Source organism: Rana temporaria, chromosome 6 (genome assembly GCF_905171775.1).
Source record: "Rana temporaria chromosome 6, aRanTem1.1, whole genome shotgun sequence".
Lineage (NCBI taxonomy): Eukaryota > Metazoa > Chordata > Amphibia > Anura > Ranidae > Rana > Rana temporaria.
The window spans coordinates 210,811,452-210,835,207 of record NC_053494.1 but is presented as its reverse complement, the minus strand read 5'-3'; the positions used below and the strand labels follow the sequence as shown (position 1 = coordinate 210,835,207).

The following is a 23,756-nucleotide window of genomic DNA, read 5'->3' as shown; positions in this document are numbered from 1 at the left end:
GAACTTTATTTTGTTTCGTAGCGTTCAGCCTCCTTGCCAGTTCCCACATATTTGGTTTGTTTACAGCATCTGAACATTCTTTCCCACGCCCCCCTTTCACTTCCTGCTGCTTTCCTTTCCCTTCGCATCCCCCGCGACCTCCAGCCTAGAAGGTGTCCTAAGTAACCGCATCTAAGCGTCCCATCAGCCATCTTTTCTTAGTCTTGAAATTTTCCACAACCAGTCATTGGGTCTTCTGTGGTTCTGCATGCTGTAGAATGTTAGCAGCAGACAAAAAACATTTTTATTTTTTTTATTTTTGACCCATTGTGAAGATTTCCTTCCATATGCCATCCTGGTGACACAACAGGAAGTGAGTGGGATTCTTTCCAAAGTGAGAGAAATTCTCTTTTTAAACAGTTGTCCAAACAGGTACGTGCTGTGCTATTGTCCAGCCGTTGGTCTCGGGCGCGCGCCCGCGACCCGGTCCGAAGCTCCGGGCCCCGCTGACCCGATCGCCGCTGGAGTCCCGCGATCGGTCCCCGGAGCTGAAGAACGGGGAGAGCTGTATGTAAACACGTCTTCCCCGTGCTTCACTGTGGCGGCTGCATTCATCGTGTGATCCCTTTTATAGGGATACACAATCGATGATGTCACACCTACAGCTACACCCCCTTACAGTTGTTAACACACATGAGGTCACACATAACCCCTTCAGCGCCCCCTTGTGGTTAACTCCCAAACTGCAACTGTCATTTTCACAGTAATCAGTGCATTTTAAATGCATTTTTTGCTGTGAAAATGACAATGGTCCCAAAAATGTGTAAAAATTGTCCGATGTGTCCGCCATAATGTCACAGTCACGGAAAAAAATCGCTGATCGCCGCCATTAGTAGTAAAAAAAAAATAATAAAAATGCAATAAAACTATCCCCTATTTTGTAAACGCTATACATTTTGCGCAAACCAATCGATAAAGGCTTATTGCAATTTTTTTTACCAAAAATAGGTAGAAGAATACGAATCGGCCTAAACTGAGGAAAAAAATTGTTTTTTTTATATATGTTTTTGGGGATATTTATTATAGCAAAAAGTAAAAAATATTGCATTTTTTTCAAAATTGTCGCTCTATTTTTGTTTATATCGCAAAAAAATGAAAACCGCAGAGGTGATCAAATACCACCAAAAGAAAGCTCTATTTGTGGGGAAAAAAGGACGCCAATTTTGTTTGGGAGCCACGTCGCACGGCCGCGCAATTGTCTGTTAAAGTGACGCAGTGCCGAATCGCAAAACCTGGCCGGGTCCTTTAGCTGCATTTTGGTCCGGGTCATAAGTGGTTAAATGAAAATTGCGCGGTCGTGCGACATTGTCCCCAAACATAATTGACGTTCTTTTTTTTTTCCCCCACAAATAGAGCTTTCTATTGGTGGTATTTGATCACCTCTGCGGTTTTTATTATTTGCGCTATAAACAAAAAAAATATTTCTTTTACTTTTTGCTATAATACATATCTAAAAAAGTATAAAAAACCAAATGTATTCATAAGTTTAGGCCGATATGTATTCTTCTATATGTTTTTGGTAAGAAAAAAAAATAAAAAATCACAATAGGCTTATATTGATTGGTTTACAAAAAAGTTATTGCGTCTACAAAAGAGGGAATAGATTTATGGCATTTTTTTTTTTTTACTAGTAATGGCTGCGATCTGCGATTTTTAGCGGGACTGCAACATTGCGGCAGACACATCGCACACATTTGACACTTTTTTTGGAACCAGTGACATTTATACAGCAATCAGTCCTATAAATAGCCACTGATTACTGTGTAAATGTCACTGGCAGGGGAGGGGTTAACACTAGGGGGGCGATCAAGGGGTTAAAGTTGTTCCCTCATCGTGTTCTAACTGTAGTGGGGGATGGGCTACCAAGCACATGACAGAGATCACTGTTCCCGATCACTGGAAACGGTAGATCTCTGACATGTCCTCTGTCAGAACGGGGAATCGCCTTGTTTACAAAGGCAGTTCCCAATTCTGCCTGTGTAATAGGCGATCACGGGCCGCTGGCGGACCTGGAGTCTGCCCAACCCGCGGGCACACTCCCTCCCGCTATCACGCCTGCGCAAACCGACGTACAGCTACAGCGATTTGCGCAGGAGAGCCGACCTGCTGCCATATGACGGCGGCGGGTCGGCTAGTGGTTAAAGTTCTTTGCGGTAAAAGCAAGGAAACACAATAACCTCTGTTGTGTAGTAGTATTTGATTTACTAAACAAAAATGCTGTACCTACACAAACTGAGTAAACATTTTAGGAAAACAAGACATGACCTGCAGGGTATTACAAAATACGCATACAATATACGCATGCCCAAACTCTCCATCCTTCCCAGAAAACTAGCAAGGACAATGTATGCATTAAGTATACTAAACAGCTATTTAATTTGGATTTTCTGGTAATATAGTTTTCTTACTGCTCCTTCCTACTCGAGTCCTCCAGACCTTCCAGTCCTACTTCTTTGTCTTGAGAACATTGGTGTGTTTTAAGTCCTTATTCCCCCTCCCCCTACTTTCTGTAGCATCACTTCCTGTCCTAAGCTCACGAACCAGTCCAACAAGTTCATAAACATATGAATAGGGGAGGCCTAGCTTCCAAAAACAACATATGTAACTAAAACGTTATTTCATATCCTATCTATGCTATAAAAATCACCTGCATAGCCACAGAAACACAAGTGGTCACCAGGACAAAGAGAGGGGTAAATCTCCCAAGCAGGGATACAACTTTATTCCAAGTCAGGAGTACAATCCAAAAACGTAGCTGTATTTTGGGGATCCATCAGGGCTAGGGGGTGCTTGGTCCCTCCAGGGCCAATCCTAGGCAGGGTGCACAGGGTGCTTTTCACCCAGGCGCCTGCAGAGGTGGGGGCGCCAAAGTGGCAGACTTCTCCCCTCCCTCCTTTTCTCCTTGTTTGTGTTTGTCCAGAACTAGTGTTCTGAGCATAGGTGTGTGTCCATCCAGAACTGATGTGTCTCTGACCATCTCCTTTACTATGTCTGCAGTCTCTGACCATCTCCTGTACCATGTCTGCAGTCTCTGATCATCTCCTGTACTATGTCTGCAGTCTCTGACTGTCTCCTGTACTATGCCTGCAGTCTCTGACCATCTCCTGTACTATGTCTGCAGTCTCTGACCATCTCCTGTATCGTGTCTGTAGTATGTCTGGGGGCTCTTTCTAACAGACCCTCTAACAGAAGCCCTCTCTGTGTCCATCAGAGAGGTCCTCCTCCAGGTCCCAATAAAGTACTCTGCTTCTCTTCCTGCATTTTGTTTATTGTTATGAGATCATGTGAGGATCCCAGGGTAATGAAAACTTTGTAGGGGAGCATCTCTGTGGTTGAGTCATTGTCATAGAAACATTTGTAAAGGGGAGGAGTTAGTAAAATGACCACACCCGTGTGGGAGCGCCAGAAATATTTCTGCACCCAGGCGCCTGTGACCCTAGGATCGGCCCTGGGTCCCTCGAAACGTGTTGACTACGTTGAATGAAATAAAGTTGTATCTGGATCTCTTAGCATGGTGTGGCATTTCAGTTTAAATTCTCATTGCACTACAAGCCAAGGAGAGTGTGGAGACCCTCTGGAGTGCGATTTCTGCATATATTGCATTATACAGTATGTTTACTGTGGCCATTTGCATCAAAGTGATCCTTCTCCAGCCATAGAATGTTATAGGTAAGCTACGGTATTTTATTATTTGAGCACAGACATGCTTCCATTTCCATAGTGCAGGCTAATGACCAGACCTGGAGTTCTCTGTAGCTCAGTTTATTCCTATTGGCATCACATTTCCATTATTAATACCGTATTTATCGCGGTATAACGCGCTCCCGCGTATACCGCGCACCCCTAAAGTTGCCCCGAATCCTGTGGAAAAAAAGTTTTTTTTGTACTAACAGTTTTGGTGTCTAGCGCGGCGTCCATCGGCGGGTCCGTCTGCGGCTTCGGGTGTCCTCTTCGTCGGGTCCGGCATCCGTCTGCGGCTTCGGGTGTCTTCTTCGTTGGGTCCGGCGTCCGTCTGCGGCTTCGGGTGTCCTCTTTGTCGGGTCCGGCGTCCTGCGGCTTCGAGTGTCCTCTTCGTCGCGTTCGGGTGTCCTCTTCGTCGGGTACGGCATCCTTCTGCGGCGTCCTCGCGTCCTCCCCGCTCGTTTCCTGCGCCGAGTTTGAATACTGCGCCGACAGAGCGCAGTACACTCGTGTATTGTCGGGCAGGCTCGGCAACTCTCGCGCTGACGTCCTGTACGTCCAGGACGTGAGCGCGGAAGGAGCCGAGACTGCCCGACTATACCCGAGTGTACTGTGCATGTGTACATGTGCATGTACATGTGCATGTCGGCGCAGTATTCAAACTCGGTGCGGGAAAGCGGGTATCGGCGTATACCGCCCACCCACGATTTTGCCCTGATTTTCAGGGCAAAAAAGTGCGCGGTATACGCCGATAAATACGGTAGGTGGGCATTTGTCATTTTACACAGTAGAGTAGGGATTGACCAGATAAGGATCACATTGGATTGTGTTACATTGTAACAGAATTTTTCTGTCATTTTCAGCAACGTGCAGGGAGACAGCCAGACCAGCATCTGCATCACCATAGAACCCGGGCTGCTACTGAAGGGCGACATCCTGGTAAGATAATAATCTCTTGTCTCAGTCTTCACATTTTGATACAATTCAATATTTAGCAAGCTTGTTATAGATCTTAAAAAAAACATGGGGCATTATATACATTTATACAAAGAGGATCAGTATCAAAAGGGAAGGAAGGAACATCTCTAGTAGAGATGAGTGAACTTGGCAAACTTTAAATCAGTTGTGGTTTTAGCCAAACTGGAACTGAAAATCCCATTGAAATCAAAGGGAATCCTAACCAAAAAGTTGGATTACAAAGCAGCAAATGCTACAAAATTGTGCATAATAGATTGAGAAGCTCCTGGCTGCCTGATGAGGTGATGGGACAAAGAAACAGACTGAGATACTTTCTGTTAAAATTCAACTGGAAATGCTAAGATTTGGTGGGTCCTAGTAGCATTAATTCGAAGATCATGGCCGTATACTGAGGTAAAGTGGGTTCTGGTAGCACTAATACGAAGATCATGGCCGTATACTGAGGTATAGTGGGTTCTGGTAGCACTAATATGAAGATCATGGCCGTATATTGAGGCATAGTGGGTTCTGGTAGCACTAATACGAAGATCATGGCTGTATACTGAGGTATAGTGGGTTCTGGTAGCACTAATACGAAGATCATGGCCGTATACTGAGGTATAGTGGGTTCTGGTAGCACTAATACGAAGATCATGGCCGTATACCGAGATATAGTGGGTTCTGGTAGCATTAATTCGAAGATCATGACCGTATACTGAGGTATAGTGGGTTCTGGTAGCACTAATACGAAGATCATGGCCGTATACTGAGGTATAGTGGGTTCTGGTAGCATTATTACGAAGATCATGGCCGTATACTGAGGAATAGTGGGTTCTGGTAGCACTAATACGAAGATCATGGCCGTATACTGAGGTATAATGGGTTCTGGTAGCACTAATACGAAGATCATGGCCGTATACTGAGGTATAATGGGTTCTGGTAGCACTAATACGAAGATCATGGTCGTATACTGAGGTATAATGGGTTCTGGTAGCATTAATACGAAGATCATGGCCGTATACTGAGGTATAGTGGGTTCTGGTAGCATTAATACGAAGATCATGGCCGTATACTGAGGTATAGTGGGTTCTGGTAGCACTAATACGAAGATCATGGCCGTATACTGAGGTATAGTGGGTTCTGGTAGCATTAATACGAAGATCATGGCCGTATACTGAGGTATAGTGGGTTCTGGTAGCACTAATACGAAGATCATGGCCGTATACCGAGATATAGTGGGTTCTGGTAGCATTAATTCGAAGATCATGACCGTATACTGAGGTATAGTGGGTTCTGGTAGCACTAATACGAAGATCATGGCCGTATACTGAGGTATAGTGGGTTCTGGTAGCATTATTACGAAGATCATGGCCGTATACTGAGGAATAGTGGGTTCTGGTAGCACTAATACGAAGATCATGGCCGTATACTGAGGTATAATGGGTTCTGGTAGCACTAATACGAAGATCATGGCCGTATACTGAGGTATAATGGGTTCTGGTAGCACTAATACGAAGATCATGGTCGTATACTGAGGTATAATGGGTTCTGGTAGCATTAATACGAAGATCATGGCCGTATACTGAGGTATAGTGGGTTCTGGTAGCATTATTACGAAGATCATGGCCGTATACTGAGGAATAGTGGGTTCTGGTAGCACTAATACGAAGATCATGGCCGTATACTGAGGTATAGTGGGTTCTGGTAGCACTAATACGAAGATCATGGCCGTATACTGAGGTATAGTGGGTTCTGGTAGCACTAATACGAAGATCATGGCCGTATACTGAGGTATAATGGGTTCTGGTAGCACTAATACGAAGATCATGGCCGTATACTGAGGTATAATGGGTTCTGGTAGCACTAATACGAAGATCATGGCCGTATACTGAGGTATAATGGGTTCTGGTAGCACTAATACGAAGATCATGGCCGTATACTGAGGTATAATGGGTTCTGGTAGCACTAATACGAAGATCATGGCCGTATACTGAGGTATAGTGGGTTCTGGTAGCACTAATACGAAGATCATGGCCGTATACTGAGGTATAGTGGGTTCTGGTAGCACTAATACGAAGATCATGGCCGTATATTGAGGTATAATGGGTTCTGGTAGCACTAATACGAAGATCATGGCCGTATACTGAGGTATAATGGGTTCTGGTAGCACTAATACGAAGATCATGGCCGTATACTGAGGTATAGTGGGTTCTGGTAGCACTAATACGAAGATCATGGCCGTATACTGAGGTATAGTGGGTTCTGGTAGCACTAATACGAAGATCATGGCCGTATACTGAGGTATAGTGGGTTCTGGTATCACTAATACGAAGATCATGGCCGTATATTGAGGTATAGTGGGTTCTGGTAGCACTAACACAAAGGTATGGGTGAAGTTATGTTGGATTCTTGTAGCAGTAATGTTAAGGTATGGGAGGAAAATGAAGATATGGTAGATCCTGGTAGTAGCACAAACACACAGATATGGGTAGAGTAGTAAGATATGGTGGATCCTAGTAGCACCAACACAAAGATATGGGTCAAATACTAAAATATGGTGGTTTCTGGTAACACCAATGCGAAGGTGTGTGTGTAAAACTAAGATATGGTGGATCCTGGTAGCACTAACACAGATATGGGTGGAGTACTAAGATATGGTGGATCCTTGTAGCACCAACATGAAGATATGGGTCAAATACTAAAATATGGTGGTTTCTGGTAACACTAATGCGAAGGTGTGTGTGTGTAAAACTAAGATATGGTGGATCCTGGTAGCACTAACACGAAGTTATGGCTGGATTACTAAATATGTTGGGTCTTGGTAGCACTAACACTAAGGCCTCGTACACACGACCGGATCTGTCCGTTGGGATTTATCCGTGGATCAGTTCCAGCAGACAAATCCGGTCGTGTGTACGGCCTAGCGGACATTTTTCGGCGGTGATCCTCTCGTCTGTACGAGACCTAAGATATGGGTGGACTACGAAGATATAGTGGATTTTGGCAGCACTAACACAAAGATATGGGTGGAATACTAAGATATGGTGGGTTCTGGTCGCAATAACACGAAGATATTGGGCGTATACTAAGATATGGTAGGTCCTGGTACTAACATGAAGGTATGGGTGGATTACCAAGATAAGTTGGGTCCTGGTAGCGCTGTTAAGATATAGGTGAAAAAATAAAATATGGTAGATCCTGGTAGCACTGACACACAGATATGGGTGGAGTACTAAGATATGGTGGATCCTTGTAGCACCAACATGAAGATATGGGTCAAATACTAAAATATGGTGGTTCCTGGTAGCACTGATGCTAAGGTATGTGTGGGAAAACTAAGATATGGTGGATCCTGGTAGCACTAACACAAAGATATGGGGGGGATTGCTAAATATGTTGGGTCTTGGCAGCACTAATGCTAACATATGGGTGGACTACAAAGATATGGTGGGTCCTGGTAACACTAATGCTAACATATGGTCGGACTACAAAGATATGGTGGATCCTGGTAGCACTAATGCTAACATATGGGTGGACTACAAAGATATGGTGGATCCTGGTAGCACTAATGCTAACATATGGGTGGACTACAAAGATATGGTGGATCCTGGTAGCACTAATGCTAACATATGGGTGGACTACAAAGATATGGTGGGTCCTGGTAGCACTTATGCTAACATATATGGTCGGACTACAAAGATATGGTGGATCCTGGTAGCACTAATGCTAACATATGGGTGGACTACAAAGATATGGTGGGTCCTGGTAGCACTTATGCTAACATATGGTCGGACTACAAAGATATGGTGGGTCCTGGTAGCACTAATGCCAACATATGGTCGGACTACAAAGATATGGTGGGTCCTGGTAGCACTAATGCTATGGTATGATTGGAAAACTAAGATATGGTAAATCCTGGTAGCATTAACACAAAGATATGGGGTAGGTCCTGATAGCACCTAGCCATCAAGATTCAGATTTTGCCATCCAAATTTATCAGATTTGCTTTGAATCTAAACTTCTGAAATCCAGGATCAGCTCTTGTTTCCAGAAACCAATGAGCTTCTTCCTTTCGTATTTATGGTGCGTTATGGGAGCAGGAAAGGTAGACTCTACATGGTTACTATTAGGGGGTTCCCTTCACACTCCATTCTCATTCCCTGAGTATCTGAAGACATTATTATCATACCGGGTACTCCCAGTGTGTATTGAGCATCCTCGGGCAACCTTTAAATGTGTCCCTATTCTTGTTCCTACAGCTGAAGTGTTACCACAAGAAGTTCCGCAGCCCGACGCGAGACAACATATTCCGGGTGCAGTTTCACACGTGTGCCATCCATGATCTTGGGATTGTGTTTGTAAAAGAAGATTTGGATGAAGCCTTTAAAGGTAGAGTCAATTTAATGGGTTAAGGTTTGACTTTAGAACCCCCATGAAACCTTCTTTGTGCAAGTGTATGTAAGACAAACGGCGTGTCGGTAGACCACTGGACCCAAGAGTAGACAAAATCGAGCTTCGTATCCAACTCTTAGAGGCAGCCCTCTGTCAACTGGGGTATTCTTCGGGGTCTCTAGAGCAGTGTGAAGAATATACAAAGTAGGGTTGTCCCGATACCACTTTTTTAGGACCGAGTACAAGTACCGATACTTTTTTCAAGTACTCGCCGATGCTGAATACCGATACTTTTTTTTTAAATGTGTCCCCAAATGCAGCCATGTCCCCCCACAAATACAGCCATGTCCCCCCACAAATGCAGCCATGTCCCCCCCCATATATGCAGCCATGTCCCCCCCATATGCAGCCATGTCCCCCCCATATGCAGCCATGTCCCCCCCATATGCAGCCATGTCCCCCCCATATCCAGTCATGCCCCCCCATATCCAGTCATGCCCCCCCATATCCAGCCATGTCCCCCCATATCCAGCCATGCCCCCCCATATCCAGCCATGCCCCCCCATATCCAGCCATGCCCCCCCCCATATCCAGTCATGCCCCCCCATATGCAGCCATGTCCCCCCATATGCAGCCATGTCCCCCCATATGCAGCCATGTCCCCCCATATCCAGCCATGTCCCCCCATATCCAGCCATGCCCCCCCATATCCAGCCATGTCCCCCCCCATATCCAACCATGTCCCCCCCATATCCAGCCATGTCCCCCCCATATGCAGCCATGTCCCCCCCATATGCAGCCATGTCCCCCCCATGTATGCAGCCATGTCCCCCCCATGTATGCAGCCATGTCCCCCCCATGTATGCAGCCATGTCCCCCCCATGTATGCAGCCATGTCCCCCTTACCTACATGCTGCCGCGCCGCCACTTGGTTAATACGGGCGGGGAACATTACAGCTTTCATTTGAATAGCTGTAGTGTTTTGCGCTGCACTGCGTATAGACACTCCCCCTTGCTCGGGATTGGACAGTTCACCCGAGCAAGGGGGAGTGTCTATTTGCGGCGTGGCGGGAAACACTACAGCTATTCAAATGAAAGCTGTAATGTTCCCCGCCCGTATTAACCAAGCGGCGGCGGCAGCAGCGGGAATGCGGCGCAGCGGCGGCAAAGGATGGGAACGCTACACACATCAAGAGTGAGTCCAGTAAAGTCTTATTTTTCATGTCAAGAGGTCAGAAGAAAAATCCAACAAGTTTCTAGAGATCAATACTCCCTTCATCAGGGCTTGAGAGATGACAGATAATACAAGCTAATGCCACTCGGCTCAGTATACCAAGGCCTATAATAAGGGAGCCATAATACCCACAGCTCAGCCTGTTGGCTTTTTTCCAAGGATCTTTTGGCATGTCCAGTGACGTAACAGGTCATTTCTCTTATCCTCCAGCTGTAACAGTGGGCGGTCCTGGCTCCTGTACCCAAGGTTGCTCACTTGTTGACGTCTTAGGGCCATTTTGCACATTGGCTAAGTGGTTAGCACTTTCGCCTAGCAGCGCTAAGGTTGTGTGCTCAAATCCCAGTCACGGCATTACCTGCCTGGAGTTTGTGTGTTCTCCCTGTGTCTGTGTGGGTTTCCTCTGGGTACTCCGGTTTCCTCCCACACTCCAAAGAAAAACTAGCAGGTTAACTGGCTCCTGTGTAAATTGGCCCTAGTATGTGTATGTATGAATGTCAGTTAGGACCTTAGGGCCAGATCCACAGCCAGCCGCTGTAACTTAAATATTCCCATTTAAGTTACACTGCCGCAAAATTTCTACCCAAGTGCCCGATCCACAAAGCACTTACCTAGAAATTTTCGGCTGTGTAACTTAAATCCGGCCGGCGCAAGGCGTTCCTATTCAAATGGGGCGAGTCCCATTTAAATTAGGGGCGCTCCCGTGCCGGCCGTACTGCGCATGCTCACGACGTCATTTTCCCGACGTGCTTTGCGCGGTTTTACGTTGCGCCGGGTTTTGAGAATCGCGACGGGCGTAAAAAAAAATAATACGAGTTGCGGCGGGAAAAAAAAAAATTTGAAAAAAAAAGACGGCGACGCGGGATAGAAGGGTCTACTTTTACAAGGCCTAAACAGTTTAGGCCTTGTAAAAGCAGCCCTAATATTGCGTTTGCAAACTAATACTTACGGAGAAAAAACGAAGCGTAAAAGCTTCGTGGATCTCCGTAAGTGCTAATTTGCATACCCGAAGCGGCATTTCGACGAGAAATGCCCCCAGCGGCGGATGCGGTACTGCATCCTAAGATCCGACAGTGTAAGTCCCTTACACATGTCGGATCTTCTCCCTATCTCTTGGAAACTGATTCTGTGGATCAGTTCCAAAGATAGAAACAGGGATACGACGGCGTATCAGTAGATACGCCGGCGTATCCCTTTTGTGGATCTGGCCCTTAAATTGTAAGCTCCTTGAGGGCAGGGACTGAGGTGAATGTACAATATACAGTATATGTAAAGCACGGCATCAATGGATGGATCTATATAAGTAGCTGCAATAAATAAACAAAAATGAATACAGCGAGTCATTCATTCATTCAGACCATGGTGGCCAATCTCAGAGATAGTTTGTCAAATATCTGGAAGCATCTTGTATTTCCCAGTTCATTCAGTGCAGAATTGGGGTGCCATTTGTACCATATCTGGACTAGTAGGGAGTATTAAGAATGTTTAATGTAGTAGTACAGTGAGCCCTTGCTGCCGTCATGATTCCGCCCCAGGCAGCAGGTCCCTGGTGTCCTGGGCTCAGAGGAAGTTTCTGGAATGATGGGGCATCGCTAGGTGGCAAAAAGACCAGGGGCTTCAGCCCGAAGTCCGGGGGGGGGGGGGGGGGGCGTCCACTCTGCGGTGCTCGGGATCAGAATGATCCCTGCTCGGCGGCACTTAGGGCTAACAATTAAATACTGTATGCCTGAGACTTTTGGGGGACCCATTCGAGGATCCAGCCCCCTCTCCCGAAGCCCCTGCTGGCCAGTCCCTTCAGTCATATAGTTAAGGTGACTATTATCTTGTTGAAGTACATGCAGTGTCGGGGTGGTATTTGAGCCATCATCTGGGCTGGTGAAAGGGCCAGGGGGTATCAGGTGTGGTCTAAACACTTGAGGCTTTGGTGATGCCAAAGCACAAAGCAAAAGCCACTCAGCTCAGTATGGAGTCATAGGGGTTGATTTGCTAAAACTGGAGAGTGCACAATCTGGTGCAGCTCTGCATAGAAACCAATCTGCTTCCATTTTTTTTTTTGGCTTCACCTCAACAATGCATGCGGAACATGGAATGCACAACTCCTCTCTCTCTCTGTCCCTTTGGTCCAGCCTCACTTGGATCAATGCCACCAAATGTCCCTCCCGGTCTCTCTAATGGCACCACACAATGAGAAAAGCGATATGGTATATTAGGTGCTGACATGAAAATAGGCTTCCGTCCTTTACTTCAGTCATTTGGCACCTGTTCCTGTGACACGGATAAGGTTTAACATGATGCCGTCAGCCGGCGACCTTTGACCTGCAACCAATATTAGCTCTGAAGTTGCATTCAGCAGCAATCCTTCATTCTCCCCCAGGACCTCACGTGAAAGGCCTGTCCCTTTTTAAGTTTAATGCTTCATCCATAGCGGACGGCAGAGATGCTGATTGCTCCCCTGCGCACCGGTCTTACTGCTGAGTTTACTGGTAGCTACCGGAGCTGATGCAGAAATATCAATAATGGCGCAGACAGTCGTGCGGCGGATGGCGGAGGCACCTCCGAAACAGAATGATGATAACCTGTATATTGGCTGCAATGTCAAAGCTGGTGCAAAGAAAAAATAAATTATATATATATAAATATATACACACATTATATTGTCAAAAGTATTGGGACGCCTGCCTTTACACGCACATGAATTTTAATGGCATCCTAGTCCGTAGGGTTCAATATTGGGTTGGCCCATCCTTTGCAGCTTCAACTCTTCTGGGAAAGCCGTCCTCAAGGTTTAGGAGGGTGTCTATGGGAATGTTTGACCATTCTTCCAGAAGGGCATTTGTGAGGTCCGGCACTGATGTTGGACGAGAAATCCTGGCTCGCAGTCTCCGCTCTAATTCATCCCAAAGGTGTTGAAGTCAGGACCAGTCAAGTTCCCCCCCCCCACCCCAAACTTACTCATCCATGTGTTCATGGACCTTGCTTTGTGCTCTTTTCCAAATCATTTGGTGGAGGGGGGATTATGGTGTGGGGCTGTTTTTCAGGGGATGGGCTTGGCCCCTTAGTTCCAGTGAAGGGAACTCTTAAAGTGGTTGTAAACTCTTAGGCCTTGTACACACGATAGGTTAACCAGAGGACAACAGTCTGAAGGACCGTTGTCCTAGGTTAACCAATGAAGCTGACTGATGGTCCGTCACGCCTACACACCATAGGTTAAATAACCGATCGTGTGAACGTGCTGGAAAAAACGAAGTTCAATGCTTTCAAGCATGCGTCGACTTGATTCTGAGCATGCGTGGATTTTTAACCGATGGTTGTGCCTACCAACGATTGGTTTTGACCTATCGGTTACCAATCCATAGGTTAATTTTAAAGCAAGTTGTCTTTTTTTTAACCTAAGGTTAAATAACCTACGGGGCCCACACACGATCGGTTTTGACCGATGAAAACAATCCTTCAGACCGCTGTCCTCTGGTTAACCTATCGTGTGTACAAGGCCTTACAGACCACTTTTGACTACAGGTAAGCCTATAATAAGGCTTGCCTGTAGGTACCGTGGATATCTCTTAAACTTGCACGGTTCAGGAGATATCCACTGTATCAGCATGTGCCGACAACATCGGCACATGCGCACTGAAGAAACGGATGGAGCGTGCCGTTTCTTCAGCTGATGTGCCGTTACTGGTGGATCCAGTATTATTGCGCGGGAGTGACGTTATGGCGGCTTCGGCCAATCATAGCCACGGAGGGACCGCGATACCTGGAAATAACTCTGGGAGACATGTCGCCGGCCAGAGCAGTGTGCCGGGAGCACTGTGGGGGGCTTCGATCTAAGGTAAGTATTTCATAATGAACCAGTATGCTATGCATACAGTACTAGCTCATTATGCCTTTGTCTTGCAGTTTTTTTAAGGCGTCAGCATACCAAGACATTTTGGACAATTTCATGCTCCCAACTTTGTGGGGACAGTTTGGGGACGGCCCCTTCCTGTTCCAACATGACTGCCCACCAGTGTACAAAGCAAGGTCCATAAAGACATGGATGAGCGAGTTTGGGGTGGAGGAACTTGAGTGGCCTGCACAGAATCCTGGCCTCAACCCCATAGAACACCTTTGGGATGAATTAGAGCGGAGACTGCGAGCCAGGCCTTCTCGTCCAACATCAGTGCCTGACCTCACAAATGCGCTTCTGGAAGAATGGTCAAACATTCCCATAGACGCACTCCTAAACCTTGTGAGCGGCCTTCCCAGAAGAGTTGAAGGTGTTATAGCTGCAAAGGCCGGGGCCAACTCAATATTGAACCCTACGGACGAAGACTGGGATGCCATTAAACTTCATGTGCGTGTAAAGGAAGGTGTCCCAATACTTTTGGCAATATATTGTGTGTGTGTGTGTATATGTGTGTGTGTGTATATATATATATATATATATATATATATATATATATATATATATTTGTGTGTGTGTGTGTATGTATGTATATATGTGTATATATATATATATATATATATATATATATATATATATATATATATATATATATATATATATATATATACACACCAGGTACCCGCTCCCTCCTTCTCCCCCCCCCCCCCAAGGTGCCAAATGTCACTGGGGGGGGGGCTTCCCCTTTTTGGGTGGAGCTCCGCTTTAATATATGCATATAAGTAGTACATGTCAACATTTTGTATTTTACATTTTCAGCCAGCAGGTGGCACTTTAGGCCCCTTGTCACATGTTTCTTTTCAAAAAGTCAGCTGTTTACAGAGATCAGTAGCTAAAGCGAATGGAGTTGCCATGCCTTTACCAGGCCACTCAAATAAAAAAAAGAGCATTTAGGCCCCTTTCACGACTTGCCCTGCGACTTGGAACTGCAAAGTCGCATGACAAGTCGTACTCCATGATTTTCATGGTGCACCATTCATATCTGTGCGACTTCAAGTCAGTCCCTGCACTACTTTGGTCCGACTTTAAGGCGACTTGAGGTGCCTAGACCTCAACATTATACAGGCATTGCTTCATGTCAAAATCGTGGCAAAAAAAATTGCGACAAAATCACGCGACTTTCAGGTCACACAAGTGTGAAAGGGCCTCAAATTTTACGTTTATCTTTTCCCAAAGGACCAAAGATAAGGCGACACCTTCTGTTGTAGAATTTAAGAACTTGTTTGATCAGTCCTACCAAAATATGAGAACATTATAATGTCCACTTCTGTAACATTTCTTTCCAAGATAATCACAGCTATGTTTTCTTCTCTCCCCCGTAGATGAGAGGTTCCCGGAGTATGGAAAAGTGGAGTTCGTTTTCTCGTATGGTCCTGAAAAGATACAAGGTAACCAAAGTTTCTAATCAGATTTTATGTGGGTGCAGCGAATGCGCACAAAGGCGAAGCAATCTACTTTTAGGGGGTTATCCACAAAAGGGATACGCCGGCATATCTACTGATACGCCGTCGTATCCCTGTTTCTATCTATGGAACTGATCCACAGAATCAGTTTACCATAGATAGGCAGAAGATCCGACATGTGTAATTGAATTACACTGACGGATCTTAAGGATGCAATTCTAGGCCGGCCGCTAGGTGGCGAGGCCATTGCGGCCGGCCTAGAATATGCAAATGAACACTTACGGCGATCCACGAACGTTCCGACGGGCCCGTCGCGCTAAATCTACGTCGTTTACGTCGAGTTACGCCGTGTAAAAATAGGGCTAAGTCCTATTTGACTAAGCCCTATTAAGTATGGCCGTCGTTCCCGCGTCGAAATTTTAAACTCTACGTCGTTTGCGTAAGACGTCCGTGAATGGCGCTGGACGCCATTTACGTTAACGTCTAAGCAAATGACGTCGGAGCGACGTCTGTTAGCGCAGTGCACGTGGGGTAAGTTACCCGACGGAGCATACGCAGTACGTCCGGCGCGGGAGAGCGCCTAATTTAAATGGGACTCGCCCCATTAGATTCGGCACGCCTTGCGCCGGACACATTTAAGTTACACCGCCGCAAATTTCAAGGTAAGTGCTTTGTGGATCGGGCATTTTGCAGCGGTGTAACTTAAATCGGAAGATTTAAGTTACGCAGGATATTTGTGGATCTGGCCCTTAGTTCCCAGCTTTGCATGAAATGTTTTTTTAGATCTACCAATAATTAGACACGTGCAATTAATTTAATTCTGAATTCGTTTTTTAACAAATTTTTACAAATTTTGTTAATTTCAAATTTTCCAATTTCCGGATTTTCGGACTTCTGAAACTACAAATTACGAATTTCCAAATTCTAGAATTTTCGGACATTCAGAATTTCAGACATTTGAATTTTCAGACCTTCGGAATTTTCAGACCTTCGGAATTTTGGACCTTCGGTATTTCGGACCTTCGGAATTTCAGACTTTCGGACCTTCGGAATTTCGGACCTTCGGAATTAGAAAATAGGAGATTAGAAAATCAAAAATTCAGAATTCGAAAATCGTAAAATTAGTTTTTCTTGAATTTTCGAATTTCCTAAATTCCGGATTTTCAAATTTCCAAAATTCATCATTTTTGAATTTCCGAATTCCCGAATTTTCAAACTTCTGAATTTCCGAAAAAGTATTATATAAAGGTTTCTCTTTATATAATACTGTTTGCTTAATGTGGAGCACTCTATATTTGGGGATATATACTATAATGTGGGCCAACTCAATATTGAACCCTACAGACTAAGACTGGGATGCCATTAAAGTTCATTTGTGTGTAAAGGAAGGTGTCCCAATACTTTTGATAATATAGTGTGTGTGTGTGTATATATATATATTTATCTTGGAGTTGCAGAGACTTTTAGCTGGATTCACATAGGGCGGCGTATGTTTTAGCCGGTGTAGCGTATCGTATTTAAGCTACGCCGCTGTAAGTTAGTGAGGCAAGTGCTGTATTCACAAAGCACTTGCGTCCTAAGTTACGGCGGCGTAGCGTAAATGGGCCAGCCTAAGCGCGCCTAATTCAAATGAGGAACAGGGGGGCGTGTTTTATGTAAATGAATCGTGACCCGACGTGATTGACGTTTTTTACGAACGGCGCATGCGCCGTCCGTGGACATATCCCAGTGTGCATTGCTCCAAAGTACGCCGCAAGGACTTGGTTTCGACGTGAACGTAAATTACGTCCAGCCCCATTCACAGACGACTTACGCAAACGACGTAAAATTTAGAAAATTCGACGCGGGACCGACGTCCATACTTGACATTGGCTAGGCCATCTTTTTGTTCGACTAACTTTATGCCTGAAAACGCCTTACGTAAACGGCGTATCTTTACTACGACGGGCAAGCGTACGTTCGTGAATAGGCATAACTCGCTGATTTACGCCTTCTAGGCGTAAATCAGCGTTCACGCCCCTAGCGGCCGACGGAACTAGACAGCTAAGATACGACGGCGCAGGCTGTCGTATCTTAGCTACATTTAAGTGTATCTCAATTTGAGAATACACTTAAATGTTATGACGGCTTAGATTCAGAGTTACGACGGCGTATCTACTGATACGCCGGCGTAAACCTCTCTGAATTTAGCTATATGTTTATCTTTGATTTATGACATCTGGAAATCCACAGCAATCTAAATGCGAGTATAACCTGCACCTCTCCTGTACTCGACGCATTCTTTCCAGTCAAGCAGAAAAGCGTAAACAAAAGGTTTTGAACTTGATTTAGTACAATATGTCTGTTATGTTATGTTCACTAGACCACACAGGCTATCACACCTCGGATGGAACATCCTGCGGACTGGGAATTGGCCCAGTTTGAACTGGGATCGGACAGTGTTTCTATAGCGATAAAGTAAAAACACATGGTGCATTGTTTTCTAGTATCGCTACAAGCTGCCGGTGAACGGGCAAGCTTCGCACGGCTACATTTCACAAAGCGCTAGTGATAACAGAACAGGTTCTCTTCATATCTCTCTATCTAGATAGTTCACTATCTTTAATAACCTTTTCCTATTGCAGGGATGGAGCACTTGGAAAATGGCCCTAGCGTCTCCGTTGACTACAACACCTCCGATCCACTGATCCGTTGGGATTCTTACGATAACTTTAATGCACATCGAGAGGACAGTCTGGAAGGTAGGAGGCCATACTTTATATATAGCCTATGCATGTAAGACCTGATGCTATATGTTGGTTTTATATGGCCAAAGTATGTGGACCGCCCTGGTTGAGTTCAGGTGTTTTCATTAAAGGGAACTATTATTGTTACAGCATACAAATACAATCTAGACACTTTTGCGTTTCCAACCTTGTGGTGACAGTTTGGTGAAGACTCTTTTCTGTTCCAGCTTGACTGTGCCCCTGTGTACAAAGCCAACTCCATAAAGACATAGTTTGAGGCGTTTGGTGTGGATGAGCTTGAGCGGCCGTCAGTGCCCTGACCTCAACCTTACTGAATACTATTGGGATGAACTGCAATGAGTCAGGTCTTCTCATCCAACATCTCTGTACAGACATGGTTGGATGAGTTTGTTGTGGAGGAACTTGAGTGTCCTTCAGAGCCCTCACCCCAAACCTACTGAACACCATTGAGGTGAATTGGAACTGGGCCGGGTCTTCTTAAAGAGCATCTCAATATAGACATGGTTGGATGAGTTTTGTGTGGAGAAACTTGAGTGGCCTTCAAAGCTATGACCAAAAACCCTACTTAACACCTTTGAGATTAATTGGAATGAGCAAGGCTACTCATCCAACTTCTCCATAAAGACATGGTTGAATTTGTTTGATGTGGAGGAACTTAAGTGGCCTTCAAAGCCTTGACCTCAACCCTACTGAACACATTTGAGGTTAATTGGGATGGAAACGGGAGAGGTCTTCTCATGCAACATCTCTGTGCAGACATGGTTGGCATGAGTTGGTGTGGAGGAACTTGAGTGTTCTTCAGAGCCCTCACCTCAAACGTACTGAACACCATTGAGGTGAATTAGAACTGGCCAGGTCTTCTCAACGAGGATCTCAATATAGACATGGTTGGATGAGTTTTGTGTGGAGGAACTTGAGTGGCCTTCAAAGCTATAACCAAAAACCCTACTAAACACCTTTGAGATTAATTGGAATGAGTCTGGTCTTCTCATACAACATCTCCGTAAAGACATGGTTGAATTAGTTTGATATGGAGGAACTTGAGTGGCCTTCAAAGCCCAGACCTCAACCCTACTGAACACATTTGAGGTTAATTGGGATGGAAACGGCACAGGTCTTCTGAGTCAAAATCTCCATGAAGACATGGTTGGAGGAGTTTGGATGGAGGAACTTATGTGGCTTACACAGAGCCTTCACCTCGACCCTACTGAATACCTTTGGGATAATTCGAAATGCATTTTGAAAGCCAGGTACTCCCATCCAGCATCAGTACCTGACCTCACAAGAGCCCTTTTGGCTGAAGAGGCACAGACACAATCCAAAATCTTGTGGAAAGCTTTCCCAAAAGAGTAGAGGTAGTTATAGCTGCAAATGGGGGCCAACTCTATAGTAATGTCCATGGGTATGGGATGTCCAACAAGCTCATTTAAAAGTGATGGTTGGGTGTTCACAAACTTTTGACTGTATAGTGTACAGTGGAACCTCGGATTGCGAGTAACGCGTATTTGAAATAAAATCCTAACTTGGTTTGCGAGTGTTGTCTCGCAAAATAAGCAGGATTCAGGCCAAAGCAGTGTGCAGTACCATATTTGGCCTGAGGTGGGGGGGGGGGCTCAACATCGCCATTTGGAAATGCTCGGAATGACACAAAAGAAAACACTCCCTTCCCGAGCCTATCTGAGGTTTGCCAAGGTCAGCCGAGCTGTCCTCTGGCCTTTCCCGCCATTTCCGAGGCTCACCGGCGCCCCCCCACCTCTGGCCGCATGCGGTATTGAATGCCATTGAAGTCAATGCGGAACAAATTTTTTTTTTCCATTGACTTCTATAGGGAAACTCGCTTTGTTAGGCCAGTACTTTGGATTACGAGCATTCTCCTGGTCCGAGGTTCCACTGTATCTGGAGATGAAGGGTAACATCCCTTTAACAAAACTTTATTAAGTAACTCATAAAGACAATGTGAAAATCTTTTCCAACTGGAACAATTTACATTTATTTTTAAACTTGCTTGTAAACAGTGTTTATGGTTGTTTTGCTTGGATGCTGCCGTGACAAAGACTCATATGGAAAGTATTCTCTGTACTTCTCTATGAGTGATTGTTCGCAGGTGTATTTTCCCCGTAGTTATCTGCTGCTAAGCCCAGTAAAAGCATTAAACATCAAGCTTTAGGTACCCAGAAAATAATTTATAGAGGTTTTGCCTTTGAAGGATTCTGTAGACGGGATTTCTGGTGCTTCGGAGTCCCACCTCGGCTCATTTTGAGTAGATTTTGCACTAACATAGACTTTTATGGAGATAAAAGCAGTTTAGATAATTGCAAAATGAGCCAAAAGTGTGGCCTGGCAGTGGGGAAAGCAAAACTAGTTCTGGGGTTCATCAGTATCGAGATACCCAGCGGTAGGAAGGAGGTTTTGGTTCCTCTATAAAGATCTTTGGTTATCACTAGAGGGGTCACCAGGAGGTCCTGATTCCCCTATACAGGGGAACCTCAGATTACGAGCATAATCTGTTCCAGGAGAATGCTCGTAATCCAAAGTACTCGCATATCAAAGCGCGTTTCCCCATTGAGGTCAATAGAATCTAAAATAATTTGTTCCGCATTGACTTCAATGTCATGCAATACCGCATGCGGCCAGATGTGGGGGGGTGCCGGAGAGCCTCAGGAAAGGCCCGAGGACACCTCGGCTGACCTCGGAAAGACTCCGTTCCCGAGGTTTGCTGAGGTCAGGCGAACTGTCCTCGGGCCTTTCCGTGCATTTCCAAACGGCTGCGATCGACGCCGTTCGGCTCCAGCGCCTCCCCACCTAAGACAAACGGCTTTGGCCTGAATCCTGTTCGTGTTGCAAGACAACACTCGCAAACCGAGCTAGGATTTTTTTAAAATACAGCGCTTGTATTGCAAAACGCTCGTTAACCGCATTACTCGCAATCCGAGGTTCCACTGTATAAAGCTTTGTCATCACTAGAGGAATCAGCAGCAGGAGGAAGGGGGTCCTGATTGGTTTGCGCAAAAGTTATAGCGTCTACAAAATAGGGGATAGATTTATGTCATTTTTATTAATATATATATATATATATATATATATATATATTTTTTTTTACTAGTAATGGCGGCGATCTGCGCCATTGTCATGTATACAGCGATTAGTGCTATAAAAATGCACTGATTACTGTGTAAATGACACTGGCAGGGAAGGGGTTAACACTAGGGGACGAGGAAGGGGGTTAAGGTGTCCTAGGGAGTGATTCTAACTGTGGGGGGGAGGCCTGGGCTACAAGTGACACGACATTGATCACTGTTCACGATGACAGGAAGCAGACGATCAGTGTCCTGTCACTAGGCAGAACAGGGAGATGTCATGTTTACACAGGCATCCCCTCCGTTCTGCAGCTCCGTGACACGATCGCGGGACACCAGCGGTAGGGTGACCACGTGTCCCGGATTGCCCCGGGATTGTCCCGCATTTTGCAGGTCTGTCCCGGAAACCTTTTTTCCAGGACAATACAGTGTCCCGGAATAAAACTGACACAGACACCCCCCCCTTCCCCGAGCCAATCTGATGCCCCCAAAAAAGGCCCCGTCACATCACCGCTTTACTCATTGACAGTACTTGTCCTGGCCGTGAATGTCTGGAGAAGCACAGTCCCCGCCCCCTGTTTGTGATTGGAGAAATTATAAAACCCGCCTCTTGTTTCCAATCACTGTGCTGTGATTCGTTACAGAACAAGTTGATTTTTTTGGAAGAGGAGGGGGGCTGTCCCTGAATTGTAGTTGGGAAATGGGGTCACCCTAACCAGCATACATCGAGCTCGCTGCAGGGGCACGTGCGCACAGCACGAAATTCAAAGCAACGTATATATACGTTGCTTTGCGCAGCCGTGCCATTCTGCCGACGTATAAGTGCGTGGCGCGGTCGGCAAGCGGTTAAAAACTAAATTTGCATATTGCATGGGGGGGGGGGGGGGGAAGGGTATGCAAACTATCAGCTGACCAAACTTCAGCTTTAAAGTAAAGAATTACACAGGAGAAAATATTACAGTGATAAAGAATTTACTTCTGAAAACACGGGAACTTGTCTCGGAGAAACCCAGTTCATGGCTGGAGTCAGGAATTATGAAGGGAGGGGGAGGGGGTGGGTTGGGTCATTTGATGGGAAAGCAGAGGATGGGATGAAGCCAGTTCAGGGCGGAGCCCGGGGGGCGTAGAGTCAGAGGACGGAGCTGATTGGAGTTCAGTGAACATCGCTGACCCCGCGGTATCCATCCATCCGTACACCGGAATCCTGGCTGTGGTCACCCTGAGCCCCCCAAGGGGCGGAGGTCTGGATGTTTCATAAAAGGGTGGAGATGAGGATCACATTCCATAGAAGTCACTTTGAAGACGTCTGTTCCATGCGGCGCGTTCACTCTGCTGCTGCTGCCGCTGGTTGGATTTTTCTTTGAGTCTCGTCCAATAGGTTGGGTGGGAAAAAAAAATCATGTTTTCATTTTATTTGTCTAGTTATATAATTTTTAAAAACAACAAAACCAATTTTCTGATCGTCACACTGACCTTCCCGCGTAGTGATCGGCTGAACTGCTGCGCTTTTTACTTTTCCTTGGAATTACGAGGATTGCAGCGGGAAGAGTGAGACTTCAGCGAGTCAGGAATAAATGTGACACTAAACTATAACTTTATTCTCCAGCTGTACACATCCACTACTAATCATCCTCTATATCTATATTTACTGCATTTTTCTGCCTCCTTGTAATGTCCTTTATAAACTACTGAACCTCTCCTTTTCCTCTCACTTCTGTTTGGAATGAGCGGCGCATGTTGGTTGCGGTCATGTACACTACACATCCCACAGTCCCTCTCAGGAGCAAGCATGAGAGGGTGGCTACATTCCTATATACAGTGGGGACTAAATCAAGGTGGCAATGCTTCTACATACAGTGGGACTAAGGCAGGGTGGCTACGTTCCTGCATACAGTGGGACTAAATCAAGATGGCAACGCCCCTACATACGGTGGGACTAAGGCAGGGTGGCTACATTCCTACATACAGTGGAACTAAGGCAGGGTGGCTACGTTCCTACATACATTAGGATTAAGGCAGCAGGGTGGCTACGTTCCTATATACAGTGGGACTAAGGCAGGGGGGCAACGTTCCTATATACAGTGGGACTAAGGCAGGGGGGCAACGTTCCTACATACATTAGGATTAAGGCAGCAGGGTGGCTACATTCCTATATACAGTGGGACTAAGGCAGGGTGGCTACGTTCCTACATACATTAGGATTAAGGCAGCAGGGTGGCTACGTTCCTATATACAGTGGGACTAAGGCAGGGTGGCTACGTTCCTATATACAGTGGGACTAAGGCA

The 23,756-nt window shown here is 45.7% G+C and overlaps 1 protein-coding gene across 8 annotated transcripts in view; it reads left to right on the top strand.

Moving 5' to 3' along the window:
* The window catches only part of TNS1 (tensin 1), a 506,243-nt gene that overhangs the window by 345,613 nt on the left and 136,874 nt on the right, over nt 1-23,756 (top strand). For all 8 annotated transcript variants that reach the window (XM_040358202.1, XM_040358200.1, XM_040358205.1 and 5 more), the window contains 4 exons: nt 4,584-4,659; nt 8,937-9,066; nt 15,566-15,631; nt 18,271-18,387. In XM_040358202.1, the coding sequence (XP_040214136.1) occupies nt 4,584-4,659; nt 8,937-9,066; nt 15,566-15,631; nt 18,271-18,387 (389 nt within the window). The remainder of the gene's footprint in view (nt 1-4,583; nt 4,660-8,936; nt 9,067-15,565; nt 15,632-18,270; nt 18,388-23,756) is intronic.